Source organism: Equus quagga, chromosome 7 (assembly GCF_021613505.1).
Source record: "Equus quagga isolate Etosha38 chromosome 7, UCLA_HA_Equagga_1.0, whole genome shotgun sequence".
NCBI lineage: Eukaryota > Metazoa > Chordata > Mammalia > Perissodactyla > Equidae > Equus > Equus quagga.
Window position 1 is genome coordinate 36,689,823 of NC_060273.1, and position 21,762 is coordinate 36,711,584.

Here is a 21,762-nt window from a genome sequence, read left to right on the forward strand (position 1 = left end):
AAAATGAATGAACTGCCTTCAGCAAAGAAGATACAGAATCAACACAAAAAACTCAAGTGCATTTCTATATACTAACAACGAACATTCCACAAAAGGAAATTAAGAAAACAATCCTATTACAGCAGCAGCCAGCAGAATAAAATACTCAGGAACTAACTTAACCAAAGAGGTGAAAGATTTCTACAATGAAAACCACAAAACATTGCTGAAAGAAACTAAAGAAAACAGAAATAGGTGGAAAGACATCTTATGGTCGTGGACTGCAAGATTTAATATTGCTAAGACAACACTATTCAAAGTCATCTACGGATTCAATGTAATTCCTATCGAAATGCCAACAGTGTTTTTCACAGAAATAGAAATATTCATCCTGAAATTCATATGGAATTTCAAAGGACCCTAAAAGCCAATTGATCTTGAAAAAGAACAAAGTTGGAGGACTCACAGTTCCTGATTTCAAAACTTACTACAGAGCTACAGTAACCAAAACAGTGTGGTACAGTGTGGCTTAAAGAGACATGTAAACCACTGGAACAGAATAGTCAGAGATAAACCATCCCATGTATAGTCAAATAATTTCTGACAGGAGTCCCAAGACCATTCAATGCAGAAAGGACAGGCTTTTCAGAGAATGATGCTGGGAAAACTGGATATCCACATGCAAAAGAATAAAGGTAGACCCTTAGCTAACAGCACGTACAAAATCAACTCCAAATGAATCAAAGACCTAAACATAAGAGCTAAAACTATAAAGTTCTTAGAAGAAAAGAGAGCAAAAGCTTAATGACACAGGATTTAACAATGACTTCTTGAATATGACCCCAAAGGCACAGGCACAAAAGAAAAAACAGACAAATGGGACTTAGGAAAATAAAAACCTGTTATGCATCAAAAGACACTATCAACAAAGTAAAAAAGGCAACCCATAGAATGGGAGAAAATATTTGGAAATTATAAATCTGACAAGGGATTAATAACCAGAATATATAGAGCACTCTAAAACTCTACAACAACAAAAAACTCAATTAAAAACTACACAAATGACTTGAACAGACATTTCTCCAAAGAAGACATACAGATGGCCAATAAGCACATGAAAAGATGCTCAACATCACTAATCATTAAGGAAATGCAAATCAAAACCACAACGAGGGTCCGGCCCTGTGGCTGAGTGGTTAAGTTCATGTGTTCTGCTTCGAGGGCCCAGGGTTTCGGCAGTTCAGATTCTGGGTGCAGACATGGCACCATTCATCAGGCCATGCTGAGGCGGCGTCCCACATAGCACAACCAGAGGCCCTCATAACTAGAATATACAACTATGTATTGGGGGGCTTTGGCGAGAAGAAGAAGGAAGAAGAAAAAAAGAAGAGTTGCAACAGTTGTTAGCTCACGTGCCAATCTTTAAAAAAAAGTCATTTGCTTAAAAAAAAAAAATACATGATGAGATACCACTTTACATCCATTAGGATGGCTCCTACCAGAAACAAAAAAACCCAGAAAATAATAAGTGTTGGCGAGGATGTGAAGAAATTAGAACTTCAAACACCACTGGTGACAATGTAAAATGGTGAAGTCGCTGTGGAAAACAGTACGGCAGTTCCTCAAAAATTTAAAGGTAGAATTCCCATATGATTCAGCAATTCCACTTCTGGGTATATACCCAAAAGAACTGACAGCAGGGTCTCAAAGAGGTATTTGTACACTCATGTTCGTAGCAGCAATATTCCAATAGCTAAAAGGAGAAGCAACCCAAGTGTCCATCAATGGATGAATGGATAAGCAAAATGTGTTCTATACACAGAATGGAATATTATTCAGTCTTAAAAAGGAAGGAAATTCTGGCATATGATACAACATGGATGCACTTTGAGGACATTATGCTAATTGAAATGAGCCTGTAACAAAAAGACAAATACTGTATGATTCCACTTAAAAGAGGCACCTAGTCTAGTCAAATTCATAGAGGCAGGAAGCAGAATGATGGATGCACAGGCTAGGGGGAGGGAGAATGGGAGTTACTGTTTAATGGGTATGAAGTTTCAGTTTTGTAAGATGAAAGAGTTCTAGAGATGGATGGTGGGGATATTTGCACAATAACATGGATGTCCTTAATACCACTGAACTGTCCATTTAAAAACGGTTAAGATGGTAAGTTTTATATTGTGTGTATTTTACCACAATAAAAAAAATTGAAGAAAAACAAAAAACAATTTAACAGGCTGGAACTGGCCTCCCTGGCTGTAGGGAAAAAAAAGCAAAACAAAACCCAAACACATACATTCGTATGCAGACACATACATAAAACAACATGGCTGAATCTTAAGAAACACAAGTTCTTAAGACACAAGAACTCACTTGGCTTGTGAGCTATTGGAATAGTGCTGCTATGAACAAGAGCTTGGCTTGTGAGTTCAAGCCAAGTCACAGAAGACTACATACAATATGACCCCTAAAATGAGCAAAACTGGTCAAGACATTATTTAGGAATGTGTGTGTATGTATACATTTTACCCCCTCAAAGAAAGGAATAATAGAAATAAAATTTAGACAGCAGATCCCCCTGGGGGAAGGCAAGTGGAGGGAACAGGAGAGGAGTATAGGGACAGACTCTGCAGCATCGGGAATGTTCTTAACTGGGCAGGTCTTAAATGTCTAGGTCTTCAACTGGGTAGTCGTTTCACAAAAGTTGACTTTACTATCATGTTTTAAAGTTTACATTTATGTTACATATTTTTTATTGAGATAAAATTAGCATAACAAATTCACCATTTCAATCATTTTAAAGTGTACAATTCAGTAGTTTGTAGTAATAGTCAGGATGTTGTGCAACCATCCCCTCTAACTAATTTCAGAACATTTTCATCACTAAGAAATAAACTCCATACCCACTCAGCAGTCATTCCCCATTTTCGACCTCACCCCCAGCCCTGGCAACCTCTAAGCTACTTGCTGTCTCTATGGATTTGCCTATTCTGGGCATTTTCTACAAATGGAATCAGACAAAACATGTTCTTGTGTGTCTGGCTTCTTTCACTCAGCACAATGTTTTCAAGGTTCATCCATGTTATGGCAAGTATCAGAACTCCACTCCTTTTCATGGCTGAATAATATTCCACTGTGTGGATATACCATGTTTTGGTTTTTGCTTTGTTTAAACAAGAGGCAGAACAATTCATCTCCAATCCTTTGTTGCAACATCCAAGGGATTCAACTGTGCAGCTGAGTCAGTGAGCAGTGTGTGCCAACCCAAGTTTACAGGGACCTGAAGTTGTGTGGGATTCCAGGTTCACGTGCCTTGGAAATGTTTCCACAGAGGATCACACAGTGTGCGTAGCACAGAACTGGGAAAATGTACCTGTGTAAATGACACCTGCTATGAAATAGCCATCTAGGCCTCTTTGAGGAAAGGACAGCAGGTGTTAGTGGATGAGCAATGGCTCGAGATGACTGGAACTGCGCTTGCCTCTTCCTCCACCTGGTAATTTTGTCTGTTTTTTTTTTGTTTGTTTGTTTTTAACCTTTGGACCCCCTTCAAACAAAATGAACGCATTTTGTCAGTTAATGGACATTTGGGTTGTTTCTACTTTTGAGATATTATGGGGAATGCTACTATGAACATATGTGAACAAGTTTTTAGGTAGATAAATGTTTTCATTTCTCTTGGCTACATACCTAGGAGTGAAATTGCTGGGTCATATGGTAATTCTACACTTAACTTTTTGAGGAATAGCTAAACTATTTTCCACAGTGGCTGCGCCATTTTAAATTCCCACCAGCAATGTATGAGGGTTTCAATTTCTTCACCTTCTCACCACCACTTGTTATTAGCTGGAGGTTTTTTGATAGTAACCATCCTAATGAATGTAAAGTGGTAGTGATATCTCACCATGGTATTGGTTTGCATTTCCCTAATGACTAATTATGTGTGTCTCTTTCCATGTGCTTATTGGCCATTTGTGTATCTTCTTTGGAGAAATGACTTCACAAAGATTTTTCCCATTTTATAATTGGGCTGTTGTCTTGTTATTGAGTGCTAAGTGTTATACATTCTGGATACTAGAGCTTTATCAGATATATGATTTACAAATATTTTCTCCTATTCTATGAGTTGCCTTTTCACTTTCTTGATAGCGTCTTTTGATGAACAAAAGTTTTTAATCTTCATGAAGACCAATTTATTTATTTTTTTCTTTCATTGCTTGTGCTTTGAGTATCACATGAAGAAACTACAACCTATTCCAAGGTGACAAAGATTTACACCTAAGTTTTCTTCTAAGAGTTTTATAGTTTTAGCTCTTACATTTATGACTTTGATCCATTTTGAGTTAATTTTCATAGATGGTGTGAGGTAGGGGTTCAAATTCACTCTTTTGCAGGTGGACATCCAGTTGTCCCAGCCCCATTTGTGGAAAAAACGATTCTTTCCTTACTGAATGGTGTTACTACTCTTGTCAAAAATAATGGATCATATAAAAAGAAAAGTGGCCCATATATACAAGGGAATACTATTCAGTCAAAAAAGAATGAAATCTTGCCATTTGCAACAACATGGATATATACCTTTAGGGCATTTGGCTAAGTGAAATAAGTCAGACAGAGAAAGATAAATACTGTATGATCTCACTTATATGAGGAATCTTAAAAAAAAAAAAAAGAAATCTCATAGATTCTGAGAACAGATTGGTGGTTGCCAAAGGTGGGGAGTAAGGGGTAGGTGAAATGGGTGAAATGAAATGGGGAGCCAAAAGGTACAAACTTCCAGTTATACAATAAGTAAGTCATGAGGATGTAATGTACAGCATGGTGACTAGAGTTAATAATACTGTATTACATATTCAATAGTTATTAAGGGGGCTGGTCCCATGGCCTAGTGCTTAAGTTGGTGCGCTCTGCTTCAGCAGCCCAGGGTTTCGCCAGTTCAGATCCTGGGTGTGGATGTGGCACCACTCATCAGGCCATGCTGAGGTGGCGTCCCACATAGTATAACTAGAAGGACCGACAACTAGAATATACAACTATGTACTGGGGGACTTTGGGGAGAAGAAGAAGGAAGACAAAAGAAGACTGGCAACAGATGCTAGCTCAGGTGCCAATCTTAAAAAAAAAGGTACTAAAAGAGTAAATCTGAAAAAGTTATCATCATGAGAAAAAAAAATTCTACAACTAGGTATGGTGACAATGTTGACCAGAGTTACTGTGGTGATCACTTCAGAATTATATGCAAACACCAAATCATTATGCCATATAACTGAAACTAATAGAATGTTAAACATCAATTATACCTCAATAAAAAAAAATAATGGATCACAGATGTATGGGTTTACATCTGCACTCTCAATTCTATTCTATTGATCTATGTCTATTCTCACACCAGTACCACACTGTTTTGGTTATTGTAGCTCTGTAGTAAGATTTGAAATCAGAAAGTGAGTCCTCCAACTTTGTTCTTTTTCAAACTTTTTTTGGCTATGTGTGGTTCCTTGCAATTCAATAGGAACTTTAGGATCAGTTTGCCCATTTCTGCAAATAAGGCAGTTGGAATTTGGATAGGGATTGCACTGAAGATCAATTTGGGGATACACATCATCTTTTATATACCCCCACAATGTTTATATGATCAAAAAGATTTTGAAAAAAAGCGATTCAACTTGTTGAAGGATGATGAAAGAAAGGAACAGGATGCTGAGACAGAAACCACAAGGAGAAGAAACACTGGGTTAGAGAGAATGGTCAGGGAAGCCTTCACTGAAGAGATGACACCTGAGCTGAGGCCTAGAAGATGATAAGGGGGGCAAAGAAGAGCGTTCCAGGCTAAGGGGATGGCATGTGCAAAGGCCCTATGGCAGCCAAGAGGAGGGCTCACTCCAGGAACTGAGTGCAGGGCCGCAGGGCTGGAGTCAGAGCCTGGCAAGAAAGGGCAGGAAGGAGGGGTAGCATGTGACGGCAAGTTTCTGGAACGGCACTAGGCAAGTGTTTAGCATGGTTATCTCCAGCTAGTGGGACTTCTACTTTTTACCTCATTTCTGTCTCTGCTGTGAGAATATATCAACAATTTTATTACTTATTCAACAACATTTTAAAAATAAAGAGAAGCTTCAACTTTATAGTTACTAAAGAAAAGCCCATATAAAAAACTAGCACAGTAATGAAATGTAGCACATTTAAATTGACAATATTCATTGCACGTAAGGATATGATTAAAGTGGTACTTCTACCCATTGCTGCTGGCAGTATAAACTGGTAAAACTTCTGGAAAGCAATTTAACAAGGAGTTCTGACAACAATAAAAATACCCCAATCCTCTGATCCACTCCTGGGATTTATTCTAGGGCAATAACCCAAAAGGAAGAAAAAGCTATATATGTACATATGATAAATGTCTCAACATCTCCAATTGCCACTGCACCCCACCCCAAAAAAGGATGCCCTCTGCCAACAGGGTAATGATAAGTAATTATTTGATAAAATGATTAAGTGCTTAATTGCCTTATGGTAAATTAATTTGATGCTATATCATACAAATATTAACAACGGTAACTGTGAAAATTGATTGTATCAACATGGAAAAATGTTTTATGTAAATTTAAATGATAAAACAGGCATATAAAGTCATACCTATACTATGTTACAATATAAACGATGTACACAGGAACAAGGATAGAAGAAAACATGAGACAATGAACCAAGATGATTTGAGGTGGTGGTAGGATTACTGAGGATTTATATAAGATTGAAATCTTAAATTCAAAGGCCTTCCCTTCAGATAAATATCAGAAACAAAAAGATTATAAATACACAAGGTTGATAAAGCCTTTCCCTTATTCCTCCCTCCCTTAATCATGTTCTTCTCAAATCAGCTAAAATCGAGCTCCTTTTAGGTGGCCCTTGTTTCTTCTTTAAAAGCCTCACAGTTTCCTGTCTCTCCAGAGAGAAAGACAGAACCCCTTTGTTGAGGGGCAGCTCTAATCCTCCATCCACTCCCTCACTTGTTCCTCCATCCAATCAGTTTGTTCAGGGGAGTCAGAGTGAGGGGATGGGGAAGGGACAAACAGAACACTGCCCCGAGGAAGTGATAAGAGAGGCAAGAGTCAAAGCAAGGCAGGAGGTTCTATCCCGAGAGCTCTGCAGCTCACAGCTGTATACAGCACCATCCCAAGGGATGAAAGGTCCACTACCTGTTTGTCCATCTGCGCCCCATCCACAAGAATAGACTTCTCCTTTATCCGTTAGGAACAGACTATGGTCCTGACCACAGGCGACCTATCAGACAAACAGGTGGGAGGTTGATGAGAAGAAATCCTTGGAAGCCCAGTGTCCTCGTCAATGGACCCAAAGCACAGTAGCATTCCCTACTGCTCCTGAACCCCGAGGGGGCTGGGTTCAGGCAGGCTGCCCCACACAGCCTCCACATCGGATTCTTTCTCAATCCACTGCAGCCTGGCTTCTGTCCCACTGCACAGAAAGTGCTCTTGCTAAAGGAAAGTGCCAGATATACTAAGGAGCAAACCCAAGATCTCCTCCATCCCACTCCATCCCTGAGGAACCACTCCCTCCTCCATAAGCCTTTCTCTTTCCCATCCCTTTCTTCTGCTTCTCTAATAGCTTTTTTTTTAAACAAGACTTATGTGGATTTTATCCCCGCCCTGCATTTTTTTTTTTAGGCACCTGAGCTAACATCTGTTGCCAATTTTTTCTTCTTTATTCTTCGTCTTCTCCCCGAAGCCCCCCAGTATATGGTTGTATATTCTAGTTGTCGGTCCTTCTAGTTATGCTATGTGGGATGCCACCTCAGCATGGCCCGATGACCAGTGCCATGCCCGTGCCCAGGATCTGAACAGTAAACCCTGGGCCGCCGAAGCAGAGCACGAGAACTTAATCACTCGGCCATGGGGCCGGCCCCTCTAATAGCTTTTAATCTTTGTCATTAGCTGAGCCTCTGGTTCATATCCTTCAGTGCTGGAATCCTTCTCCAAGATCTGTCTTCTGCCCTCTTCTCTTCCCACTCTTCAAACTCCCCTGGGAGGCTGCATTCATTCCCGAGCCTTTTGCTGTCACTTTTACACTTTTATCTCCAGTCCCAAGAACTCTACTGAGTTCCAAACCTACTTTTCCAACAGCCTAATGAAAAATACCCTTGTTATGCCATGTCCTGTGCTAAGTTAATAACCAAGATCACCTAATAAGAAACTGAATGTCAGAGAAGGTTGGTAACTTGCTCAAAGTCATCTAGTTTATATGCAGAGAAGCAGCAACTTGAACTCACATCCTGGTGACTTTGAAGCCTGTGCAAGGAGCACTACACTCTACTGCAACTTTAAAAGCAAAGTCACTCTCTACCTCCTCCACGCCTCCCCCGCCCCCAACCCAAACCTGCTCCTCCTCTGGTTCTCCCTAATCTGGGTTGAAAACATCAGCAGCCACTCATTTGCCTGTGGGGTCATGCTCCACTCCTTCTAGCTCACTGCTTGTCCATCTAATCAAGCCCCCAATCCAGTCAATTCTCCTTATGTCTCCCCATGGCTTTCCAAGTGGCCTTCATCACCTCCTCCAACTCTCCAAAACCCTGCATCGCTCACTTTCCACCTGTCCTCCAGCCTCTCCCACACCGCTCCCCTGGAAGCACAGCAAACTCCAGCCGCCCCTCAGGCTCTCAGCAGTTAAAGCCTCCCCCTGCCCCTCCCCTCCGCCATGGAACCTTTCCTACCACCCATCCCTGGTCTGTCCCTTTCCTACCACCCATCCCAGGTCTATCTGGTAAATTCTGCTGCCACCCCCTCCATGATGGCTTCTCTCCCTTCCATTCCACCCTTGGGACTTAACAATTCCCCTTTTTGTACTCTTATAGCACTTTCTTTATGCATTCATTTGTGTCTTTAAGTACTGACTATAGGTACCTACCATGTGCCAGGCACTGCCCCAGGAATGGGAATAAAATGGTGAGCAAGATAAAGCCAGCCTAGAACACACGGTGTGGTGCGGTACAGCTAACTTTAACCTGTCTCTCCCACTAGGTGTCATTCCCTAAACCTTATTAAATTTTGTACCCCATTATCTACTGTACATCCTGGCCTATAGAAAGCAGGCAATAATTTTTACTAAAATAATTTATTAATTCAGAAAGTCACCCTAACAAATCTGCCATCAGTCCACCCAACTTTCACCCTTTAAAAAGTGCCCCAGGGGGCAGAACTGGTGTCTCTCAGCCCACGCCACTTACCTGGACCACCTGTCCATCGAAGTCCCGCATTCTGTGGACTTTGTGACTTTCGCTACAGCCAGGAGCAATTTGGGGAAAAGCAAGAGATATGGTCACGGTGAGCACTGTGGGCTTCTGGCCCCTCCCTATCACCCCTACGCACACAGGAACTGCTAGGGAAACCCTCGAGGTCAAATAAAAGGCAGAGTTAGACCCAGGTGTGAAAGTAAAACAAACAAAATCCTGTGGTGATTTTACTACGGTGCCAGAGTTGAGACCGGTGTTTAGACCCAGCAGAACAATGCGAGGAAGCAGAGGAAAATGTTTCCAAAGACTAAAATAAATAGGACTGAAACAGAGGAATTCTTAAAGTTAATCAATTTGCTTAAGAGTAAAAAGTTCAAAGAAGTTCCAGGCACCAACACTCAGGCGCCCTCCCTCCCACCAGGCTGAAGTATGGAGCTCACCCTGCAATGGAACAGCACTCTCCATAGCTCTCCAGGGAGCACTCAGTGCTCCTCGCAGGCAAGAGGAACCTTGCCTTTTACTGCTTTGTGGGTCTATCACATAGTAATCACCCCAGAAATGTTTACTGCTCAACACAATTTGGGGGAGGGGTAGTCCTTGTGGGAACTCACCTGTAAATTTCATTTTCAACCACCTTCCTTCCACATTGTCCATAAGAGTTGTTTCCCAGGCTGAAGACTAAAGAATAACACCACCAATGAAATCAATCCTGCAGGTTCAGGATATGCTAGAAAGTCAGGACTGGAAGGGCATCTATAAAGTGATCCTAGTCCTCCTGCTCACCCAACTGCCACTGGGTTTCTTTCTCCAACATTCCCCACCAGCACAGGCATACTCCCAGGCAAGTTGGGGTCTGCTGCAACAGCCTGGCCCCCTCTTCTGTCCCTCTGTCTCATCTCAGGGCCCTAGTTCCGCCTCTCAGGAATTCCATGTGATGAGATGAGCACCTCTTGTGAAAGGCCTTAGCAGTCCCACTCCCTGGACCTGTCACCAGGCTGCCCTCGATGCCAAGTCCCCTCTTGAAAGAGTTCGTAAACACCACCTTCGCATTTTCCTACAAAGCACACTCAGACAGAAAATGAAATTTGAAAAATTTAGCCAACTTGCCCTTCCCTGGAAACAACCACTCCTCTGGAGAGCCTCGGGGTTACCCATGAGCCTGGACTCTGAAAGCCCTGCCATGCGGAAGGAGTGTTAGCAAATGTACAAGAGAAAAGCTGTCTACACACGCAGCCTGGCTCAGCGACTTGACGACAAAGGGAGCGGGAGGCCTTGATGAGGCTGCCTGGTGTGCGCTGTCACGTTTATGAATACCTGAGATTTCCCAAGAGCCACAGAGAGCAGCAAACATAAGAGGAAGGTCTGCCCCTACAGCTCTCTGGAGCCATCCTACTGGTTTGCTCGGGAAATGCCAACAGCTCCACAAATCAGATGGGGCTCAATAAAACAAGCCACTTCAGGCCCAATGGCAAGAAAGCGGTTCCCCGACCCTCCCTCAGTCTTGAACAGGTCAATTCACCTCCTTCGCTGTCTGTCAGGATGAGAGAGTGGGCTCTGCCGCAGGAGACTTGTAGCACCCGTGTCTCCTGAGGTCTGTCCAGAGGCAGTGGGATGGGCGAGGGCTCCAAAACATACTCGTATCCCCTCACTGAAACAAACACAACCAGGGTCAGTGCACTGATGGAGGATCATTGCATTTGTAACATTAAAGGTCATACTGTCCAACCTCCACATTGTTACGCAGTCAGAGATCAGAATGACTTACCCAAGGCACAAAAGTTAGAGCAGAGCGAAGACTAGAAACCCGGTCCCCAACTCTCAGCCCACTGTACCACACTGCCTCCAATACACACTGGGTTATTGAAAAGCATCCTTAGTCTTATTAAAGAAAGCTCTTCAAATGTCATTTAATACAATTTGAATTTTTCAGGAAAGTAAAAGCATTTTCTTTTTGCAATACTAAGATTTCTCGGGAAGATGAAAACAGCATCTCTCATATGATACCACTTATATTAAAAGGAAGCAAAAAGAATACATAGACACATTCGCTTGTAAATGCATTAAATCTCTCTAGAAGAATAAACTGGAAACTGTTAGTACAGGTTGTCTACAGGGAGGAAAAACCATGATGCTGGGAGCACAGAGATGGGAAGCAGACTTTTCATTATATGCTCTGCTCTGCCATCAGGATTCTGAAATGAAATGTTATACAAATATGTTATCCATTCAAAACAGAAAATTTTAATATTTAAATAAGCAAGTAAGGGGGAAGGTTTTGTAGAAGTCACTCTAAAGAAGAAGCTTATTGTTCTTTACAGTCCTACTGGAGAGGCCAGATTGGTGTATGTAGGGAATTCCTCTTGCAGGTTTTAATCAACGAGCTTTCAAATAGTTACAATGGAGGCTGGAGTTGAGAAGATCTGCAAATACACTGGTTCTCAACCTACTCCCCACTATTGATCCCCTATTTTCTCCCATGATCCCCATGTTTAAAAAGATTTTGTCTACCAAATAAATGGCATTATCACCGTTTTAATAATACACTCACCTACTAGTATTCATCAGTGACTGATGTGATTTTCAGACAGAGCTTTCGATAAGCATAGAATAACTGCCTTTTCACAATGAGATGATGTGATTCTAGGCAAAATCAAAGAAACTAGACAATGATGTTAGCTTACAGAGCCTCATTAGGTGAAACTAGGTAATACCTTAAAATACTGAAAAGTCACTCACATCCCTCATTACTACCTGCATAGACCCCTAAGAGCCTAGAAAGTAGTAAACACATAACATTGAAAGGGAATCTGGCTGTAGGTCCAACTAGCAATTGACAGAAAATACAGAGAACAGAGGATCATGTCAACTGGCACCACAGAGATGCAAACTCCAGACTGGAAAATTCTATAGAATAAACAATGTGATTTCTTCAATAAATTTCAAGGAAAAAAGATTAAAATAGACTTAAAAGACTTTTAAAAGTCTTATCAACCCATTGCAATGTCTGGACCTTACATGGATGTTAATTCAAACAAATTTTAAAAGTAAAATAAAAATCTAATGACGTTTATGAGATAACTGGCAACTTGGACACTAACTGGCTGTTTGATGATATTAAGGGATTATATTAATTATTTTTAAGTGTGATAATGATGTTGTATTCATGGTTTTTTTAGAGTCCTTATTTTTTTAGATATGTACTGAAATATTTACAAACCAAATCAATAATGTTAGGATTTGCTCCAAATTTCTCAAGGGCGAAGGCGGGTGAAATGTGTAAAACAAGACCATCATGAGCTGATGATAGCTGAAGCTGGTGACGGTCCGCGGGATGCATTACCAGACTCTGTCCATTTCTGTACATGCTTCCAATTGCTTGCATTAAAAGGTATAAAGAGGGGGCTGGCCCATTAGCAAAGGGGTTAAGTCTGGCGCACTGCACTTCGGCAGCCTGGGTTCACACATTTGGATCCCAGGTGCAGACCTACACCACTCATCAGCCATGCTATGGTGGTGACCCACATACAAAGTAGAGGAGAACTAGCACAGATGTTAGCTCAGGGTGAACCTTTCTCAAGCAAAAAAAGAAGCTTGGCAACAGATGTTAGCTCAGGGCAAATCATCCTCAGCAAAAGAAAAAGGTATAAAGAAATGTAATGTGGCTTCTTATAGCTAATAATGACTTCAATAGTAACTAAACAAGAATCCTGATGAAATTATTCAAAAATGGCAGAAAACAAAATATATGCTATGATCAAAATTATATTTAAAAATAAATTTGCATACAAATGAGAGAACCAAAAAAAATGAAAAGAAAGGTTTGTCCAGTATGTACTTCTGGGTAATTTCTCCTTTATTCTAAAAAATGTTCCCTATTGTACTTATAATACTGCTTGACTAATGACTACTTTTTAAAATGCCATCACAAATCATTTCTAACATTTTTACAATCCAAGTTCTAAATATTTGGAGTAAAGTTCCATCTTAAGGATTTAGTTGAATTTTTTCCCCAGACTAATTCTAGGCACTGTAGAGTGTTTCAAGGTATCTCCAAGCTAGGAAAGAAAGGTCACCTCTTTGGGGCCAAAAAACAACATCTTTACTTACCAGCAAATGCCCTTTTGCCTAAAGGTTCGATGTTGTCACCAAACAGGCTGAAAAATAATCTGTTCCAGATGGTGTCAAATATGTCTTTAAAGACTCCATCTATGTTGTTGTTATGGTTTGGCTCATGTCATCCTACTCTCAAAAGTCAGAGGGAGTTTTCTCAGCCCAGTAACAACGGATGAAGCCAAGGGGAGAGCACTCACTGTGATCTTTCCGGCTCCTGTGAAATCCAAGCTGAGAATCTTTGTTGAGGCCCATTCCCCAAACTTTCGTCACATCCTTGGTTTTAGAGGACAACAGTGTGAATCCATAGCCACAGGCAGCTGATGAAATCTGAAAAAGAGTTGCCATGAAGCATTAACTGATTTGTGATACCAGCAGTGTGACCTGAGATAGACTGCTTAACCTCTCTGTGTCTGTTCCCCTCTATGTGAAATGGAGCTCATAATAGTGTCTCTCTTAGGGGGTTGTTGTGAGGACTAAATGAATTAACAGAGCCAAAGCCCCTACAGTAAATAGCACCTCACTTAAGAGCGATGTCACATACTCACTATTATTATAGGCGGTAGTTGGAGAAGTATCCGGTAGAGGAGAAAACTGAGGCTCCTAGAGACTAAGTAACTCACCTAATACAGTCACACAGCTAATAAGTAGGGGCTGTCTGATTCCAGAGTGCACGCTCTGGACCCTGATGCTGCACTGTGACACTCTCAACCCTGCCATGAAGAAGAATTCATACTACAGCTACAGTGAACATAACACATTAACAGCCCAGTGACTTTGTTGGGTGTTTCACCCGCACTGTTATCAATGTCACCTTCACTGACCACATGAGGAAACTCAGGCTTCAAGTGGGGCTGAAGCAAACCAAAGGCAGCAGGCTTTAGAGTCAACCCTGTTCCCATGAACCCAGTGACCACCTCCTGGGATAGTCCTGGTTTACACTTGACGTCTTGACCTTTGCTCTCAAACAAACTGGATGACAAAATATACAGTCACTCTAAAGAGCCCCCACTCTCTCTTGGCTGTAAACAGTTTATCACAGGCCTCTGCAGCTGATCTCAGAGACTACACGTAGATCTAACCTTATCCCAAGGAAAACGCCAGCTTATCACTGATAATGAACAAACATGAGGAAATCTCTTTTAGTTTCAGCATTTCTTGAAGAAAGCTAGCTAAATATTTCCTTTAAACTTGATTTGATGATGACTTGTTTAATTAAGTCACCCCAAAGTGATATATCCACCTTTTGCCTTGTGGTATTTTCTCTCCTAACATTCACAGGGCACATATACACATGCACCCTTGCGTTCATCAAAAAGCCTCAGTTCTATGGCCTTCTGGAATGGCTCCAGCTCCAAAGAAATGGCCCACTGGGGAGGCAAGAGCCAGCCCCTGACCACAGGACAGGAAACACAGAAAAGAAATGACTTCAGAGGTGAGGCACAGCACACTACGATTATTTTCATTGTTTGTGGTAGCTGTCTATTCAACATTCACCAAATATTTGGTGTGGACCTGCTGTATTAATAAATCTACTAGTAGGTGAAAAGGCTTTGAAGAATACCTGACACAGAGTCAGCATTAAGTAATGTTTGTTATAATAATGCACCAGGAGAGGACTTCTAACTACAGTGGAATGAAGATGTTAGTGAACCTCTCACCAAAAAGTAAGTAAAAAAATGGACAAAACTGAAAGAAAAAAAAAAAACAAGCATTCCAGGGCTCAAAAAACCAATCAAGGGAAATAAACTGATAAATTATTCATGAAGGCTGCTAGAATTACAGGTAAGAATAGCAGGAGTCTACAGACTTCTTGTCTTGTGCTGTTCCGTCCACCCCAGTTCAGGTAGCACAGAAGGTTGAAAAGGGTCTGGCTGGCCGTGAAAACCATCAGCTTCGTTGCCAGAAAGAACTGAGTTAATTTGGGGTGGAGGGTGAAAAGCTCAGGCCCAGCAGCAAACACAGTAGGAAACAAACAAGGAAAATCCACAACTCAGGTTGCAATCCTGATTGGGGCAAGAGGACAGCCAGAAATTTAATGGGAGGATACTAGAAATGAGAGAGCCATCGAAGGCTCTGCACACATCCATGGCTGACTGGGAAACTGCACAAATGAACAGAGGAGCCCTGAGCACCCAGTGGGAAGCTAAGCCAAGACTTGAGAACAGGCAAAACTTTGATGTGGTTCCAACCTACACACAGAATCAAAGGCAAAGGGTAGAAACCCTACAAGCTCAAGGTGTTTGAGCACAACCTCTGCCCAAATCATCGGCTGACCACAAAGGTATGCAGATAGCAGGCAACCATCAAGAAGCCAGGCTGAAAAAAACAAAAGAGGGAGGAGGACAAAACAGAAATCTGAGCAAAGACATCAGTGACCATGCACAGAAGGGGAGACAGATTCTCCATAGATTAAGTCTACAAATGTTACTAAAGAAGAAACTCAGAGGGAAAGATATCAGAATCCAAAGTTTTATAAAATATCATCTAAAGTTCCAGTTTTTAACAAAAAAGTACAAGACATGAAAAGAAATAAAAACGTGACCTATACTGAGGGGAAAAAGCAGCTAACAGAAACTGACAAGAAGTAGACCCAGATGTTGGATTTATCAGACTTTAATGAACTATTGTTTAAGGAATATTTTAAAACCATGTTCAAAAAACTAAATGAAAACATCATGACAATGACTTTACAAATATGGACACTGAATTCACAAATAAAAACATCAAAAACCGAAATGGACGGGCTGGCCCAGTGGCATAGTGCTTAAGTTCCTGCACTCTGCTTTGGGGTCCCAGGGTTCAGGGGGTCAGATCCTGGGCACAGACCTACACACCGCTCATCAAGCCATGATGTGGAGGCATCTCACATACAAAATAGAGGAAGATTGGAACAGATGTTTGCCCAGGGACAATCTTCCTCACCAAACAAACAAACAAAAAAAAACCTAAATAGAAATTATAGAGTTGTAAAGTACAATAACAAGATGAAGAATTCACTTATAGAATCAACAGCAGATTTGAGATGGCAGAAAGAAGAATCAGTTAACTTGAAGAACTATCTCCAGAAATTATTCACTCTGAAGAACAGGAAAAAAAAAAATTGAAAAAGAAAATGAACAGTGCCTCAGAGACCTGTGACACAGTATCAAGCGTATTAACATTTATGAAATGGGAGTCACAGAAGGGCAAGAGAGAAAGAGGTAGAAAAAAATACAGAAATATTGGCAGAAAATTTACCAAATTTTATGAAAAACATAAATCTACAGATCAAAGCTGCTCAACAAATCACTGTTAAAATTGTTGAAAGACAAAATCTTAAAAGCATCAAAAGAAAATGGACTCATCAAGTACAAGGCAACAACAATAAGATTAACAGCTAAATTCTCATCAGAAACTATGGAGGCCAGAAACCAGTAGAATGACATATTCAAAGCAATGAAAGGCAAAAACTGTCAACAGAGCATTAATTCATTCCCCAATAAAGACTGAGAGAATTCACTGCTAGCAGACCTGTCTTAACAAGAACTAAAGACATTCTTCAGGCTGAAAGGAAATGACAGCAGACGGTAACCAAAAATCACAAGAAGAAAGTGAAAGTAATTACAAAGGTAAATATAAAACACTGCATAAATATATTTTTCTTCCTTAATCCCTTAAGAGATTTAAAAGACAACTGCATAAAATAATAATTATAAATTGTTGGGCTTAAAATATATAAAGATGCAACATATATCACAATAACCACACAAGGGAGAGAGGAGGAAATGGAGCTATGTTGGAAAACAGTTGCTATAGCTTCCTCAAGATTAGGTCACTATTGACCTAAAGTAGATTGTGATAAACTAACACACATTGTAATCCCAACAGCAACTACTAAAAAAAAGAAAAAAAAAACTCAAGAAATATAGTAAAACATACAACAAAGGAATTAAAAGGGTCCACTAGAAAAATACCTATTTAACACAAAAGAAGGCAGCAAAGGAAGAACCGAGAAACAAAAAAGACATACAGAAACAAAGATTAAAATGGTAGATGTGATCCAATCACATCGGTAATTACAGTAAAAGGACATTGAGTGACATCAGTGAAAATGGTGGAGCAACAAGAATGCTGGCAAACATTGTCAAAATCAACTTTTTCAAAACTCTGGCAATGAACCAAAGATGTGAAGCAATCTGGGGAATGTCTACTCAAGAAAGCAGCTAAATCACAGTAAGAACAGGAAGCTTTGCTGCATGTTAAATTGACCTATTCCCATCCACCTCTTCTCAGCTCTGCGGCAACCCTGAAAACCAACAGCTCACAATTACAGTGAAAACCAGCAGTCTGGCAGCCACTGGATGAGGCAGGATGGGACTGGAGCAACTTCAAAGCCCCATTCCCAGAGAATTCTCTTTGATCTCTCTGGTGGTTCCCTGCAAGACTCCATTCACAAGGCTCTATTTACTCGACTTGACCCAGTTGTCCCCCAGTGCAAACAGCCCTAGGGACGTTTGTTGAAAACAATCAGAGGCTAATGATGAACAGTGAAGTTACCTGAGGTGGTGGATAACAACTGGAGGAAACAATAGGTTAACCAAAAAACTATCAACTAACTCGACCTGATACTTATAGAACACTCCACCTAAACAACAGCAGAATAGACATACTTCTCAAGCACACATGGAACATTCTCCAGGACAGACCATATGCTAGGCTATAAAACAAAGTCTCAATGCATTTAAAAGGACTGAAATTAAAGCATGTTCTCTAACCACAACACAGTTAAACTGGAAATCAACAAATAAAGAAATCAGGAAAACCATAAATATTTGGAAATTAAACACTTCTAAATAATTCATGGGTCAAAGGAGAAATCAGAAAGAAAACAGAAAAAAATACTTGAAGGTGAATGGAGACAGAGGAAATACAATGGATCAGAACTCATGGGCTGCAGCTAAATAGTGCTTAAAGAGAAAATTATAACTTTAGCTCTAAACTTTAAAGCTTTAAATGTAGCTTTAAACACTTACATTACAAAAGAGAAAAGACCTCAACAATAGCCTAGCCTTCCAACTTAAGAAACTAGAAAGAGCGACTAAACCCAAAGCAAAGAAAGGGAATAGTAAAAATTCAAGCAGAAAACCATGAAACAGAAAACAGAAAGTCAGTAGAGAAGATGTATTAAACCAAAATTTGGTTCTTTCAAGAGATTAACAAAGTTGACAAGTCTTTAGCTAGACCGACCAAGGAAAAGAGAGAAAGTACAAATTACCAAAATCAGGAATGAAAGAGGGGATATCACTAACAACCATATAGAAATTTAGAAGGAAAACACATCAACTGAATTTCATTAAAATTAAAAACTTTTGCTCTTCAAAGACCCCTGTTAAGAAAATAAAAAGAAAAGCCCTACCAACAGAAAATATTTGCAGATATCATACATGTGATAAAGGACCTCTATCCAGAATACATAATAACCCTTACAACTCGATATTAAGAAGTCAAACAACCCAACCTCTCTTACATCCAGAACACAAATTCCGTTTCTATTGATCTCCCCTTTTCAGTTAAAGATCACTTCTTACTCTTGACAGAAACGCCAGAAGCTAAACTGGTTACAACTGCTCCTCTGCCATCAACCACCAAGATTTCCACAACCATCCCCAAGCAAGAACCTGAAACCAGTGAACAGCCATTGATGATTAGGTAGCTGGTAGCTCGGTTTTTTTAATTACTAATTATAGCTTTTAGTTGGTTACCCACCCATTGTTAACTGTGCTGTTTTGGCAATACACTATGGAACTCCCACTAGGTTCCTAAAGATAACACCTCCCCAGTGCCTGGGTCATCATGGCAACAGATGTCTGAGCTGTTGTTGTTCAGGAATTAAGACCCCCTTGTCCATTTCAGGCCAGTTCAGACCAACAACCCCTCAACTGGGCCTGTGCAAATGCTAAACAACTGACCTGTTTTGACATCAAGAAGCTAAAGACTCCACCCTCAGATCACGGTAATGTGGCCATTTTGTGACATGCATCCTATGAAGAGGCCTGATGCTTGACTACCCTTGAGCAGATCATCAACTACCGCACTTCTCCTTAACTCCAATCATCTATTCCTGTCCTTCAGACCGCCCCGCCCCCTTATTCCATGTCCCTGAGACCCCACTTTCAAGCAGGCAGGGCTGAAAGTGATTCTCCTGCCTCCTCTCTTGGCCGCCTTGTGATTAAATCCCTTCTCTTTGCAAACCGATCCTCTCGGAGAGTCTGATCATCGTGTGGCGGGGGAAATGAACCTGGTTCAGTAACAAAGCTGCGCTAAGCGTAGTTTTGCTCTTCTGAGCGTTGCCTTTGGAGATAAGCTGCCCTCTGGTAGCTGTACTTTGCTGCCATCTTTTCAATGCTAAGGCAACTCAGAGGCCTCCTGCGCAACCACTCTAGCGTGTCTAGACCCTTCCTCCCTCCTCTCTCATCCCTGTATTTGCTCCACTTAATACTTAACTTTTCCACTTCTTCACCGACTCCAGGCGGCCGGCAACGTCCCTCGCCTTTTGCATTCGCCTTTCCTAACATCACAACTTCCAAGTCAAGACGGCCGAAGCGCGGATCCCACTGTACGTCCTCCCACCAGCTGTGGGGCCTGGGACCTGTTCCTCGACCTCTCTGAGCCTCCCTCTCCTCTCTCAACTGTGGTGACAACCCTGACCCCCGAGTGACGTGCAGATGGACCAGTCGCTCCATCATTGTGGGCTGCGCCCCTACAGCCTTCCCCTTTGGCTCCTGCAGCCGCTCGAGGGGCGTCCTCCCGGAGTCTGACCCCCCCAGCGTCACAGCTTCTCTAAGAGGCCGAGGGGCCAGGAAAGAGCGGCGGAGGGAGGAACGCAGGGAGGGAGGGGCCGTCCGCACCTTCTGGTCCAGCTCCAGGCGGTAGGGCACCGGCTGGATCCTGCGGCGCGGACGCGAGCCGGCGCGGGGCGTAGGCCCGGAGCCGGGCAGCACGAAGGTGGGCACGCCGAGCGCCCCCGAGAAGCTGAAGCCCCACACGAAGATGCGGTCGGCGCGGGCCGCGCGCTCGCCCACGTACTGGACCACGGGAGCGGCCGCCTCGGCCTCCGCCGCCTCGCGCCGGCTCCGCGAGCGCCCGGCCGCCGTCCAGTGCCCTCGCCCAGGGCCCGGGCAGCTCAGCCGGCGCCCCAGCCGAGCCCCCGCCGCCAGCACCGTCAGCGCCATTCTCCGCTTCACGTCTCAGCGGCTTCTGGGCGCCGCCATCTTGCGTGACCCTTGACCCCACGCCCCGGCATATGCGCCGGCGGCCTGTTTCCTACTGGCTGAAGGCAAGGCGCTGAGGACAGCCAATGGTTCAGGGAGGCGGGAGGGCTGGGCTGGGCTGGGCGGAGCCGGGGACTCGGATTCTGCCGAGTGAACCAAGGGGTTCCGGTCTTGGACCTGCCGACTAGTGCGCGATCATCCTCGGAGTTCCAGCTCCTCCTGAGCTCAGCGGGAGCGCAGCGCACGTTTCCCGAGCATCTGCCCGGCTCGTTGGGTGCAGGACGCTTTTCTTTTGCGAGGCCCTTTGCTTCTGGGCATCAGCGGGGAGAACAGTCGAGGGTAGCTTATCCTGCAAAACTCCAGGGCAGTGCCATCCCCTGTCCTGTTTCCTCCCTTTGCCACTGTCCCTTGTCGTTTCTTACCTGATTTTGTCGGGGCCTTTCCCGACTGCCATCTGCTACCAGGCCGCTCAGTCCGTGCTCCAGCCCCAGTGAGCTAGAGGGTAGCTCCTACTGTTGTCCTTGCTGCCCAAACCCCTGCCGTGCTTCCCTGCTGTCATCGCAACGCATGTTCCTCCCCAGCTTACCTCTGATGTAGATTAAGGCTACCCCAGGTAGAGATGCCCAAGGTGGCCTGGCCTACATGCCATACTATATGAGCCGGTGGATGTTTTTTATGGTATGAATTAGGGCTGCCCCAGGGAGAGAAGCCCAGGGCATCCTCACCTACATGCCGATCTATATGGCCAGATTCGTATCTAAAATTATATGACCGCACAGTAACCAGACCCCATCTGAACTGAAATCATTTAATGACTTTTTACATGATCTTTTCTTTTTCCAGTAAAAATAAGTCATGTACCCATGCTTTATAAAATTAGCCCTAACCCTCAACTCAGGGCAGCAGCAGAAGCTCTGACTGCCCGTGGGTCCTGTCCCCATGCTATTCTATACTATTCTTTAAATAAAAGAGCACTACTGCCAGATCTTAAGAGTCTAAGAAATTTTTCTTTTGACTCCTCGGCTCACCGACCCCGCATCATTTCTGGTGGCCCGTACGGGGAGCTTGCTTCATCGGCTTGTGAGCTCGAGTTCTGGTAAGTGCCCTTTATCCTTGTGCCTTTCTCTTTTTTGAGGATGGATCTAAATTCACTTCTCCATCGGGAACTTTCTTGGA

General features: G+C 42.6%; 1 protein-coding gene across 4 annotated transcripts in view; it reads right to left on the minus strand.

Moving 5' to 3' along the window:
• Positions 1-20,597, minus strand: part of RCC1L (RCC1 like) — a 54,091-nt gene extending 33,494 nt beyond the window's left edge. For all 4 annotated transcript variants that reach the window (XM_046667037.1, XM_046667038.1, XM_046667036.1 and 1 more), the window contains exons 1-6: positions 20,224-20,597; positions 13,534-13,663; positions 10,743-10,871; positions 9,835-9,901; positions 9,218-9,269; positions 7,176-7,260 (exon numbers count right to left, since the gene is read on the minus strand). In XM_046667037.1, the coding sequence (XP_046522993.1) occupies positions 7,176-7,260; positions 9,218-9,269; positions 9,835-9,901; positions 10,743-10,871; positions 13,534-13,663; positions 20,224-20,547 (787 nt within the window). In that variant the 5' untranslated portion in view covers positions 20,548-20,597. The remainder of the gene's footprint in view (positions 1-7,175; positions 7,261-9,217; positions 9,270-9,834; positions 9,902-10,742; positions 10,872-13,533; positions 13,664-20,223) is intronic.
• Between the last annotated feature and the right edge of the window lie 1,165 nt (positions 20,598-21,762).